General features: G+C 44.9%; 2 protein-coding genes across 2 annotated transcripts in view; both read right to left on the bottom strand.

The window, feature by feature from the left end:
• LOC119366530 overlaps positions 1 to 8,818 on the bottom strand; it is a 12,066-nt gene extending 3,248 nt beyond the window's left edge. The window contains exons 1-4 of the mRNA XM_037632318.1: positions 8,717 to 8,818; positions 8,457 to 8,507; positions 8,320 to 8,341; positions 8,098 to 8,215 (exon numbers count right to left, since the gene is read on the bottom strand). Coding sequence (XP_037488215.1) covers positions 8,098 to 8,215; positions 8,320 to 8,341; positions 8,457 to 8,490 — 174 coding nt within the window. The 5' untranslated portion in view covers positions 8,491 to 8,507; positions 8,717 to 8,818. The remainder of the gene's footprint in view (positions 1 to 8,097; positions 8,216 to 8,319; positions 8,342 to 8,456; positions 8,508 to 8,716) is intronic.
• Positions 8,819 to 12,720: 3,902 nt separating this feature from the next.
• LOC119363890 overlaps positions 12,721 to 13,640 on the bottom strand; it is a 4,143-nt gene continuing 3,223 nt past the window's right edge. The window contains exon 5 of the mRNA XM_037629263.1: positions 12,721 to 13,192. Coding sequence (XP_037485160.1) covers positions 13,025 to 13,192 — 168 coding nt within the window. The 3' untranslated portion in view covers positions 12,721 to 13,024. The remainder of the gene's footprint in view (positions 13,193 to 13,640) is intronic.

Genomic DNA, 13,640 nt, shown 5'->3' with positions numbered 1-13,640 from the left:
GGAGGAGATCATAGGTGACCAAGACTAGGATCTCAATTTGGCTGCTTGTATATCAATCGTGGTAGGGCAGAAGGCCATGCCAAGCTTGCAGTGTACTAATGTTGACCATACTACTCTGTTATGCTATTTGTGTAACAACCGTTGGATCCTCATGGTCCTATCCCTAAATATTGTCCACTCTTATTTCTTGGATTTGATCAGAAGCGAGAAGAGAGTCTACACCAAACCTAAGGGGCTTCTAGATTCAGTTCTATACGACTTTCCCACAATAGGAGGATACATCAGGAGAGATTGCACAAAGAAAAGCAACGTCAGGTTGCCATGCTTCGGCCACAATACAAATTAACTTTTGTTGCCAGCAACAGCCGCATGCAAGTAGTGCGATGACTGCCTACTATGTCATGAACCACATGGAAGAATACACAAGGATGCATACAACCTACAAAAAAAGGAGGGTGTCACCAATTGGGGTAAAACCCTAGAGCTAATCACACCTGATGATGCAGAGTCGAGTTTAGACAAATCCAACATCCTTGCTAAGATCAACATCAAGGATTTCCTCGAGGAGAACGAGATCTTCTACGATGACAACGAAACCCTGGAGGGCCGATGGGGTCAGCAGAAGGGACATAAAGCCAACATCCCAGACTATTTCACCTCCTTTGCATGATGTTCTCCCTTCTTCGTCCCAACACAACACAAGCCTACGCCCCTGAAGTGAACGACTGCCAGTGGAGTCGCGGTGTTGTATATAACAAGAATGTCGCTTTTAAAATGTTGTTTAAAACTTGAGTGTCTAGAGTTACCGTACCATTTGTGTAGTTAATACTAAACTTTTTAAGATGCATGCTGCAAGTGACCCATTATGTCAACTTCGTTAACCTTACCAGTTTTTTGAGGTATCAAAACATGAAAATTCTGCCATGAGGGCGAAGTGAGCTCTTTGGTGATAATTAAATGATGCCATGGCAGAGCATGCTGCCATGGCAACAAATATATGATCCCTAGGGCTAATAAGTTCTGCCGTGGTAGGAAAATGAGCCACTTGGTTCATAATTGTTGCCATGGCAGCAAAGCCCTTTGGCTCATGATTGCTGCCAAATGTTTGCCATGGCAACAAATATGAGCTCCAAGGCTAAAACATTCTGCCATGGCAGCAAAATGAGCATATTGGATCATAAATGTTGTTGTGCAACAAATATGAACCCAAGGCTACTTTTTGCTATGGCTAGGTTTGTTATGTCATAAAGTTGCAATGTGTTGCCATGTGCTATGTTTGGTATCTAAGTTCGCATAAACGACGTTTCTGCTATATATTTGACTATATCTTTGATATATATGCTGATATGTGTTCTCTTAGTTACGACACGTCACAGATTCATCGACCGCTGCTCGATGACATTTGTGCATGGAGATAGCTTCTCGCGTGCATGTCCATGGCATGGATATCATCACACAATCAAATCTATGGGTACGAGCACAAGACTATCACAAAACGTGGAAAGCCGAACATCATCCAAAACTGTCTCACACGCATATACTTAGGAAACTTTGTGGCAGAGAGTGACAACGACAATGGAGCCAAGCTACATTGACAATTCCACGGCCGTTGCAAGCCATTGCCACTATTGTTGTCGCATCGCTGCTACATCGACTAGACCCCGAGCCGCTGCCATCAGACCTAGGCGAGGGAGACCCAGCATCACGCGCAGTTGCTCTCGCCGGCCACCATTGCCCATGCTGCACAGCAGCACGACGACCAACTAGGAAATCCAGAGCCACCGGCCCGGCGACCAAACTTCATCAGCCGCGCCGCGCCTCTAAAGGGCTCACCGTGTGAGAGATCGCCACGTGAGGAGGTGCACTCATCGCCGCCGTCGGCCAAACAGGCTTTGCCTGCCCGCGTCCTCCGGCGGGAGCTAAGGAGGAGAGGTGAGAAGGAGGCGGCGGGAGCGGAGGAGGAGAGGTGCGAAGGAGGCGGCGGGACACAAGTTCACATGTAGGACTTAACTCATACAAATAATGAATTTCAGTGTGACGTTTTTTTTAACAAAGTTTATTTTTGCAGGGAAATAAGGTTGAATGGAGCAGCAGAACCTATGACTGGGCTATTTATTTTGGTGGCTACTGGAACTCTACACTCCAGATAGGACGAAGTCTAGAAATAAAATACCCATCAAAAAATTCTATTCTGAACACTTTTTTTGCGGGTGATTCTGAACACGTGTTAATCTGTTAATACTATGTAGATTATTTAGGTAGAAAATACCCTAACTAACGCGGTTTCCGTGTTTAGAAAAAACAGGATTGGCTTCACGAGTTGATTCCTTGTTTTTTTAAGTAGGTGTCGTTTAAGAACAGGAGTGCCTAAAGCTTTGATGATTCGTCAAAAATGTTGAAGACTCAAATACCTATTATGAGTTATCTCGTCAAAATGTTATTACTAGTAGATTTAAACATCAAGAGTAATCTCATATTGTCATTCCAATTAATTTTTAGTTGATATTATTAGATAAAGTAGTGGGAAATATGTGTTGTAGCCTGTGTAAATGCCCGAATCGTCGAGGAAAACAAAACTAAACAGGATATATTTATCTAAAAACAAGTCATGCACGTGTGCATAACTCCGTGTATACTCTAAGAAAAACTCTAGCATGTTAAACACATCAATATCTACATGGCTGGCGGATATCTTCATGAGGCGCATCTGGTTAGGTAGTTAGAGTATAATGTTTATCTCTTGTAACTCTTATCTCTACCTCCTTTCTTCCTCTCCAAGAATGTAATCTCAACCGCATGTATGCGCTGTTATGGTAGGTGCGCCCCATCTATATAACATGAAGCCGTCGGCCTGAGAAGGCAAGACGTTCCGCTAGTTCGCACATGGTAATCAGAGCCCCATCTCTTTCCATCTACTGAGATCCCATCTACCGAGCCTAGCCATGTCTTCCTCCTCCTCCAGCGCTTCCCAGACCACCCTCAATGGGCAGGTCACCGAGAAGCTAACACGCACGAACTACGTGCTCTGGCGCATGCAGGTCACTCCTCATCTGTGCGGCGCCGGCGTCTTCGGCTACGTCGACGGCACCACACCGGAGCCGGCCAGGCTTCATGTCACCAAGGACAAGGATGGCAAAGAAAGCGCTGAGCCCAACCCTCTCCACCCAATCTGGGTCCGGGAGGATCAACAGGTGTTGGGCTACCTGCTCAGCACCCTCTCCAAGGAGGTACTGATCGCGGTGACCACGGTCACCACGGCGCACGCGCTCTGGACAGCGGTGGCAGGTATGTTTTCCTCGCAGTTCATGAGCCGCGTGAATAACATCAGGACGGCGCTCATCAATGCACAGAAGGGCAACCAGACGGTTGCCGCCTACTTCGCCTCTCTCCGTGGCCTCGCCGACGAGCTTGCCGCTGCGGGGAAGGTCATCCAAGATGACAAACTCATCTCCTACATCATCCACGGCCTCGACGTCGACTGCCAGCCCCTCGTCTCCGCCCTCGACGCACGCGTCACGTCGGTCTCCATTGACGAGCTCTACGCCATGCTCAGCAACTTCGACCAGCGCATGGCCTAGTTTAATCACTCGGGCAGCGGCGGCTTCCGCTCCTCTGCCAACGTCGCGGTGCGTGGCCGTGGTGGTGGATCACGTGGCCGCAGCTCTTCTCGCGCCAATGGGCGATCTGGCGGACACAGAGGCGGCGGCAACAGTCGCTCTGGTGCATCTCGCGGTCGTCGTGGCGGCGGTCCACCTCGGGCCCGACCGGAGACGCCTCGCTGCCAAATTTGCGGTAAGCCAGGGCACACCGCGAAGGATTGCTAATATCATTATGATGAAGACGACGAGGACTCCCAAGATGAAGAAAAAATGGCTGCCGCCGTTGATGGATCCTACGGCATCGACACAAATTGGTACGTCGATAGCGGCGCCACCAATCACATCACCAACGAGCTTGAGAAGGTCACGATGAAAGACAAGTATCATGGCAAAGATCACATCCACATGGCAAGTGGAGAAGGTATGCGGATTTGTCACATTAGTCATTCTACGTTTTGTACCCCTCACCGTCCAATTCATCTCAAGAAAATTTTGCATGTCCCTAGTGCTGCTAAAAGTCTCCTCTCTGTTCATAGAATTGCCCTTGATAATCATGTTTTCCTTGAATTTCATCCTTATTTCTTTCTGATCAAGGACCAGGCCACGAAGAAGGTTCTCTATCGAGGTAGATGTGTTCGAGGGCTTTACCCGTTGATTCTGGAGCTTAGGAGACTCAATAAACAAGCCAATGGTGTTGTCAAAGTTTCGTCAACATGGTGGCACGATCGATTAGGGCATGCTGCTTTTTCTTTAGTTGAAAGATTGCTTAGGAAAAATAAACTCCCTTTTGTTGGTGAGCAAATGTCGAAACTATTTGTGATTCTTGTCAATGTGCTAAAAGTCATCAATTGCCGTATCCAGTATCTACTAGTGTCTCTACCAAACCACTTCAATTGATCTTTTCTGATGTGTGGGGTCCTTCTCCCACCTCTGTTGGTAGACATGAGTATTATATAAGCTTTATAGATGACTATAGCAAGTTTGTGTGGATTTATCTTCTCAAAAAGAGATCTGATGTCTTTCAAGTTTTTCAAAACTTTCAAGCCTTGGTTGAACGAAAAATTGATAGCAAAATTATTGCAGTCCAATCGGACTGGGGGGGAGTATGAAAAACTCAACTCCTTCTTCCAAACACTTGTCATATCACACCACGTCTCATGTCCTCATGCCCATCAACAGAACGGCTCCGCTGAACGGAAGCACAGACACATAGTTGAGGTCGGGCTAGCTCTCCTGGCAGGAGCCTCCATGCCCCTCAAGTTTTGGGATGAGGCCTTCCTTACTGCTGTTCACATCATTAATATGCTTCCTAGTCGAGTCATCAATAATCAAACTCCAGTAGAAAGACTTCTTCACATAAAACCAGACTATAAATCTCTTCGCGTGTTTGGGTGTGCTTGTTGGCCCAATCTTCGCCCATACAACAAAAGAAAACTCATGCTTCGCTCAAAACAATGTGCTTTTCTAGGGTATAGCCCTCAACACAAAGGTGTCAAGTGTTTAGATATTTCTACTGGCCGTGTCTATATATCCCGTGATGTCGTTTTTGACGAAACACAATTTCCTTTCGCCACCCTACACCCAAACGCCGGTGCTCGCCTCTAAGAAGAAATTCTCCTCTTACCTACTCATCTTACCACCATTGATCAAGGGGGTCCGAATTCTGATGATCAAATGCTGACTAATCCTGCTACTAATGGTGTGCATGAGTTTTCTGATGATGTTCCAGGAGATAACAGCGAAAATAATGAAGAAATCAGTGAAAAAACGCGCCGGTAGGTCCATATCGCATGTGTCCGCATCCAGGAGGCAAATCATCCTCAGGATTGGCTCCGCAGCAGCAGCTCAGTCGATCTCCCTCGGGATCGGCGCCGGCAGACGCGCCAGACGCGCAGGCGACAGCACCAGCCGACCGTGCGGCTGTCTCCAGCCCAGCGCACGCCGCGCGTCACGCTCCAACTGGTGGCAGCCCAAGCGCCTCTCCGCGCCAATCCCCGTCCGACACGAGGCAGCACGCGGTTCGCCAGGACGGCGCGTGCTTCCGTGACCAGCCGGTCACATACAAGCGGCGCGACCAGGTTCGCCGACCTGACACGGGGCCCGGATCTGCTGTGGGACCGGGCGCAGACTCCTGTGCACCCACGCGCGCGCCGAAGACTGGCATTCGCCTCGAGGCTGATCCACCATCATCCTCCAATGATGAGGCCTCAGGATCTTCTGCGCCTATAGAACATGTTGCACCTGATCACACTGCCACAGAAGATCCGGCGGGAGCAGATTCTGCTACAGGAGCTTCTGTTTCGGGATTTTCTGTGGCCGAGGATCCTAATGTTGCACCTTCATGACGTACACGACTACAACATGGGGTAATACATCTTGTTAATTATAAACACATAACCAAATACGGTATGGTTTGTTCTACAGGTGAACCCCAGACGCTCCAGGAAGCGCTTGGTGATGAAAGATGGAAAAATGCTATGAATGAAAAATACATGGCACTCCAGAAAAATAAAACTTGGCATTTGGTTCCCCCACAGTAAGGTAAAAACTTAATTGATTGCAAGTGGGTATTTAGAATAAAGAGGAAATCTGATGGAACTATTGATCGCTACAAAGCTAGGCTCGTTGCAAAGGATTTTAAACAACGGTATGTCATAGATTACGAGGACACATTTAGTCCAGTTGTTAAAGCTGCCACTATCCGTCTTGTTTTGTCTATTGTCGTTTCCAGAGGATGGAATCTCAGGCAACTTGATGTTCAGAACGCATTTCTTCACGGTGTTCTGAAAGAGGAGGTATATATGAAACAACCTCCTGGGTTTATAAGTAAAAGTGCACCCTCTCATGTCTGCAAGTTGGACAAAGCACTTTATGGTTTGAAACAGGCACCAAGAGCATGGTACTCCCGTCTCTGTCACGAAATGCAAACACTTGGTTTTGTCCCTTCAAAGTCTGACACCTCTCTGTTCATCTACAACAAGTTCAATACATGCATGTTTGTCTTGATATATGTTGATGATATTATTGTGGCAAGCTCATCTGATGAAGCTATCACAGGGTTGTTAAAAGATTTGAGTGCAGACTTTGCCTTGAAGGATCTTGGAGACTTGCATTATTTTCTTGGGATTGAAGTAAAGAGGCACAAGGATGGACTTCATCTCTCCCAAGAAAAGTATGTAGTTGACTTGGTAAGAAAAGCTGGTCTACAGGGTTGTAAACCTATACCTACTCCACTGTCCAGTTCAGAAAAGTTATCTCTCACACAAGGAACTCTCTTGACTTAAGAGGATAGCACAAAATACAGAAGCTTGGTAGGAGCTCTTCAATATTTTACTCTTACTAGGCTTGATATTTTTTTTGCTGTCAACAAAGTATGTCAGTTCCTTGATACACCTACAACTGTTCATTTGACTGCTGCCAAACAGATAGTTAGATATGTCAAAAACACATTAAGCATGGGTCTCAACTTTAGCAAGTCATCCTCTACACTTGTCAATGCATTCTCTGATTCTGATTGGGCAGGTTGTCTTGATGATATACGCTCTACTGGTGGTTTTACTATTTTCTTTGGACCCAACTTAATTTCATGGTGTGCTCGCAAGCAAGCTACAGTCTCCAGATCTAGTACAGAGGCAGAATATAAAGCATTGGCAAATGCCACGGCTGAAATCATATGGGTTCAATCCATGCTCAAGGAACTTGGTATAAAAAGTAAACAAGCTCCATGTTTGTGGTGTGATAACCTTGGTGCTACCTATCTCTCAGCTAATCCAGTGTTTCATGACAGGACCAAACACATTGAGATAGACTTTCATTTTGTTAGAGAGAGGGTGGCTCACAAACAATTTGATATTCGTTTTGTGCATTCCAGTGATCAAATTGCAGATGGATTCACAAAAGCATTCCGGTCAAGAGCTTTGAAAACTTCAAGTATAATCTCAACTTAATGAAGTTGTGATTAAGAGAGGGTGTTAAACACATCAATATCTACATGGCTGGCGGATATCTTCATGAGGCGCATCTGGTTAGGTAGTTAGAGTATAATGTTTATCTCTTGTAACTCTTATCTCTACCTCCTTTCTTCCTCTCCAAGAATGTAATCTCATCCGCATGTATGCGCTGTTATGGGAGGTACGCCTCATCTATATAACACGAAGCCGTCGGCCTGAGAAGGCAAGACGTTCCGCTAGTTCGCACATAGCAACCATCAACATTTACACAAACCCGTGTATACTCTACAGTACTATGAGGTCCTATGACATTTGCGGTTGATTTCATTTCAGGTCTGTCCACTAAATATATATAAGCATGTGGATAAATGGGTGTGCCTACATTGCGTGAGCTTCTTTTCTAACCCAAAAGATATATTTCACGAAAAAACCAAATAAATTTTGATAGATATAGCAACGGCAGATTATAACATCTGCATGTACACTAGCACTCATTAACAAGTCATAAGCTATATGTATGGTGCTATATCGACTAGAACTATACTTACATCATTCTGATCACTGTAGTATTCGGCTGCAAGTCTCGCACACCTCTGAGTTTGTGTTTCGCTGCTTAAGCGTCCCCGCGCTTTCCGATCAGCGTTTGCAAATTGATCTGCAAAGTCACTGTTTTCACAGTAGTGATTGAGGATTTAGTTGTGTTTCTCTTTCAGACCCCTCCGCCCCCCCTACTTCTTAATTAACTTAAATTATATGATACGGCGACGGACCTGTGGTAATTCCTGGCAGGATCTTTGAGTGCACATTGCAAAGGAAACAAGAAAAAAAACAGAAAATGTGAATATATAATGAGTGTACAATAAAAGAGATACATAGAAATAATACCCGTGTGAAATTAATTCCCTACCTGATGATCCTCCTCCTTGGGCTCCTGATGCCATTGCTGCAATGTTCAACCCTATGACCGTTAGCAAACACGTTAGTCATTTAGATGAAGAAATAGATTATGTTAACTATGCGTATGGAAATGCAGCGAACACTCTTTCTACATCAAATGAACAAAATCTTTGTTATACTACCAGCTGATTGAACAACATGGAAACAGATTATCCCCTTGAGCATGTAAAATGTGCTAATATATAAATAAAGAAGTCAATATGTCCTCACCCCTGAGTCGTGCTTTGGTTTTAGGTAAGAATCCTCGCACTTGTCACACTTTGCAGGACTATGCTACACCAAAGCATGTATTGCAGGAGCGCTAGGCGTTGGTTTCTTACAAATATATGGGATAGTCGAGATTGGGTCATGTATATATGGGGATGGTAGTTGGCATTTTGATTGGGTACAAGTACTGAAATAACTTCGAATCAGTGGCGTCTTAGTTCCAGAGGAGACAAGTTCAATACGTACATAAGTGTTGATATGTTTGATACGAGATCTGTACCAAAAGGTACTTTATAAAGTACTACCTCCATTCCTAAATACAAGACGTTGGGGAAGTTTAAATTGAACTGCCCCAATGTCTTATATTTAGGAATGGAGACAGTAGACACGCAGTGTATGTGGTACAAGTATCGGATGTTATGCAACGGATGGTGCTAAATTTGCTTTGGGTGAGGTGTGTGCGGCATTCTCCTTATCTCATTAGCATTCATGGTTAGGAAGAACATCAGTCAGGAAATATCTTTTTTGCCCGGATTCAAGATGTGTTCTTTGTCTAGAGACAAACCAGGGAAGTTATGTAAGTTCTAAATATGGCTGCATGCATCGTCTAGATGCAGAGGTTGGGGGTACATCCTCCTTTTCAAAAAAAAAGTATTTGCACGTTAGAGAAAATGTTTACTTGATTATGTGGTAGGTATTATTTTTTACTTTTGTTGTTACTGTCAACTAGGCATTCTTTTCTTCTTGTGGAAGGTCAAATGGTAATCTAAAGCGGATGGGCTTAGGTTGTAGTCATGACATTTTACATGTGTCATTGGGTTATATAACAAGTGAAGTTACTATGTTTTGGGATGCAATGCGGCATTCCCCTTTCCTTCTTTTTTTGCGGATTCCCTTTCCTTTCTTTAAAGGAATGAATTTTTTTTATATAGAAGGAATTTCATTTAGTCTGCGTTCGGATTCTCTCCGCTCCGCGCCGGAGCGGAACGGCAATCCAGTTATAATTTGTGGAGTTGATTAAAGGCTGCTTCGCACGCTCCGCTCCGCAGAGGACTGCCGAACAGGCGCTTAGTTGTCCCATCAAGGTGATACAAACTACGGAGTTCATGCAAACAATGGTTCCTATTCTATTTACAATTTTTTGGCCAATGTGTTAGCCTCTCGTTTTTGACACCTCAGTATGTGCAGGAACTTGGCACTAAAAGCAAGATCACTTGTCTGGCCAAGGAGATAATTGATTGACTGATGGCCTTAGCTGCCATTCGACCGATGGCATTGGAATCTTCAGCATTGATTGACTGAGTAACAGCTATATCTGAGAAAGAAAAGGATGCAGTTGATGAGGAGTTGATTGAGCATGTGAGCGGCTAGGAATAGTGCATGAGCTTCTGCCTCATAGCATCTCCAACAGGCGCGTTAAACAGGCGCCGTGCCGCAAAATTCCTCGTTTTAGCACGCGCGCAACCCGGCGGATGGCGCCAGCGGACGCGCAATAACCGCGCGCGCGGTATAAGCAGTTGGGCGCACGCTAGGAAGCGGTACGTCGCGTGGTGTATTTGCGGCGCCCGCTTTCGCGCGCAGCACACACGACGCTCGCACTGCGCTCTTCTTCTCCCCTTCCAATCCAAAGCCCCGCGCGCGCCGGCGCCGGCGACCCGCACCCATGGACGCACGCGCCGGCACCCCGCTCACCTCGTCCTATAGCCGCGACCCCCCCCCCTCCCCGCCCCCGCCGCCGCCGCCGCATGGGTGGCATGGGTGGCTTGGGTGGCGGTGGCTTCGGCGCCATGGGTGGCATGGGTGGCTTGGGTGGCTTTGGAGCACCCCCGACGCTATGGCCACGATGGGAGGCATGAGTGTTGCTTCTCTCATGGGAGGCATGGGTGCACCTCCGGCCGCCATGGGCGGAATGTTTTTCGATGAGCCTCCTCGCACACATTCCCATGAAGATGCCGTTGAAGATCTTGCTAACACCGTCGGAGCTTCACGTGATGCGGTGCGCGATGAGGAGAGGGAGAAAGATTCATCTTCGGAGGCGGAAGAATCATCTTCCGGAGATGAGGACGAGGACGAAGACGAGGACAAGGACGAGGAATGATGTGTCTTTCCTTTGTGTATTGAACTTGATTTGCATTTTGAACTTGGTTGGATGAACTTGTGAGCATGATTTTAAACTTGTGGGCATGAACTTCATCAACTTGTTTGTGTGAAATTTTTATTGTGTTAAAAATGTGCATCATTTTGTGTTGAAATATGCCATACGCAATGCACCGGCGAGTCGCGCGTGCTGCATTTTAGCGCGGCCGCTGGAGCCAGTGCTGCGCGCCGCGCCAAACCAGTCGATGCGCGCGCGGCATATGTGTTTTTTGCGCGCGGCGTGACCGGCACCTGTTGGAGATGCTCTCAGCTACAGAGAGGCAGAGACGGGAGAGGGGGTAATCAATGAACGAAGAATCGGTGACTTCTGAAAAGATAGCATGAATAAAATTAGCACAAGTGAAATTATCATGGGAGATTGGGAGCGGGTCTCAGTTCTAAAGAATTGATAAAAGTGAAACCAAATAGCTCGAGACAAAGGATAGATGAAGAATAGGTGCTCATCAGTTTCAAGTCTCCAAATCTATCAGGACTGGGATTTTTTTTTTTTAATTCAGCAATAGACTCTAGTTGCAACGTTCAAAGATTACGTAAACATTTTTTTTTGCAGGTATTACGTAAAAATCTTAATTATGAGGAAGAACATTTTTACCGACACCTTATTAATGGCATTGAAACTAATTTGACTGAAAAGAGAATCCGTGGCGTCTCGACTCCCGCTAGTATATAGGCAGGGTTTTAGTCATTGCAAGGGCGGCGTTTGAACGAATAGTGACACTCCTTCAAGTCAGTCTTCCGGTCCATTGGGACGGATTAGACGAAGCTCGTAGGTTCCTGCCAGCTCCTTGGGGCGGCGAGGTTATTTGTTGTCAGGTTCTTCCGATTGATTCAAGGATTCAAAGGCGACCACTGCGACTCCAGGGTGCTGATCCTTAGGGACACGTGCAGAAAGACTTTTCGGCTGTGATCGACAAGGTCAGGCGGGCTCCAGTATGGGAGCGGCGATAGCAACACGTCGACAGCTCGTTCTGGCGGCGACAATGGTCGTTCGGTGATTCCATGGATCTCGATATAATTTCTATTATGTTTGAGATGTTTTGTACTTCCAGTGAATCTTTATAACAGATCTGATCCTTTTTGTTAAAAAAAGGAACATTCCTAATGCTTAAACAAGACTATTTTTAGAACATTTTGGTGCTAATTTCGTTATTTTTTCCCAAACTTCCATGGATGTGAGGAAAGTTAGCAGAAAACTAAACAATGTTGGTTGTAAAAGAAATTCAGTTTTTTAATGAATTCATTTTTTTTACAGTTCATGCATGAGCATAAGAAGCATTTAATCAAATCCACGCAATGGCATTCCCTCCGTCTTTTGAGTGCTCTCGGACTAGTGAAAAACAGAGCCGTGACACGAATAGTGCTGGAATGAAACAACTCGTTTTTCTTTTCCGTGAATAAAAAATGTCAGCCGAGGAGACAAAATGAATTTATGGGGTTCACACATAAAGCAAACCTTCATAGTTTTTTTTTCTTGAGAAAGCAAACCTTCATAACTATGAACATTACTCAAGCTCTAAGATATGCTTATTCTTCCATGCTAGAGTGAGTTTGGATTTCATGTCGATCATGCATATGCAAGTCAGTCTAGCTTGCCTGCGGCAATGCAAAGTATCCACTTGTAGTCACTTTTATGGAAAGATGAACAGAACTTGTGGTGTGCTGTGTACACATATATGCATGAAGAAAATTTCCTGAAAAAACATGCATGGACAAAATAAAAATAAATTAAAAATGTTTTGTTTTTCATCAAGTGAGATAACTTAGCAGAAAAAGCTAGATGCACAAATTTCTGGATACAAAAAGACCAGTCACAAACAATCATAATGTCCAAATAAGAAACAGCAAGTATCAAATCCTGCGGACCTAAAATTAATTTAACTGTCCATAAAAATAGCAATACAATTAAAACAAATACTTTAATTTGGACATGTTTCTCATAATGTACTAATGACATGCGAATGAGGTCAAACGTCTATATTTAATGAATATAGACCTACTAAACTGTCAAAATCGAAATACCCAAAACCTTTTTCGACGCCAACTTCTCCATGTGAATTTTGCATTTCCCAAATTGGTAAAAGATTATCAATGGCATACCCTGTAGAGATAACAGCATGGGTAGGAATTTGTCGACCCTTAGAACACTTAGCTTTATCAAACCGATAAACTCTTCCCGACAGGAAATCTGACACAAAATTTGAGCTGATCTGAATTACTGCCAGCCCTTTCCCTAAGCTTATGAACTGCGCCTGGTGTAGTAGATTTGAACCAGCTTAGTTGCTCATAACTTCTGATCTTGTACCTAGTCCCAGTGACACAGCCCTGCAGAATGCAATTATAAGCATAGTTGGATGCATAACATAAATACCAACATAGTACTATAGTAGGCAAATGATCATGTAATTCTTATACAAAACTCCAACCAACAGAAACTGTATTCGCCGAGAACTATCAACCGTGACCAGGCATTAGACAAACTAAACCAGACGAGCATAAGATAACGTCAAGAACAATGGGCACTCAAGAACAAAAGGGCCACCTCAAACAACCTCCAGCGCATTACAGTAACCGCAACCTGTCTTTCATATCTGATCATTGAACATACTTCTATACAACATAAAGCCCACCTGTTACCTTGCCATATTTATGCTGATGTGGAAAGGACTTAATTCACATCCAATTCTCGGTCATCCTTCCCCAGCTCCCACATGACAACATTGAAGAACAAACAAGAACACCAGGAACAAAATAGTATACAAACAAATAAATC

This window comes from Triticum dicoccoides, chromosome 1A (assembly GCF_002162155.2).
Source record: "Triticum dicoccoides isolate Atlit2015 ecotype Zavitan chromosome 1A, WEW_v2.0, whole genome shotgun sequence".
NCBI lineage: Eukaryota > Viridiplantae > Streptophyta > Magnoliopsida > Poales > Poaceae > Triticum > Triticum dicoccoides.
Note: the sequence above shows the minus strand (reverse complement) of the source record. Positions and strands in the feature narration are given on the sequence as shown.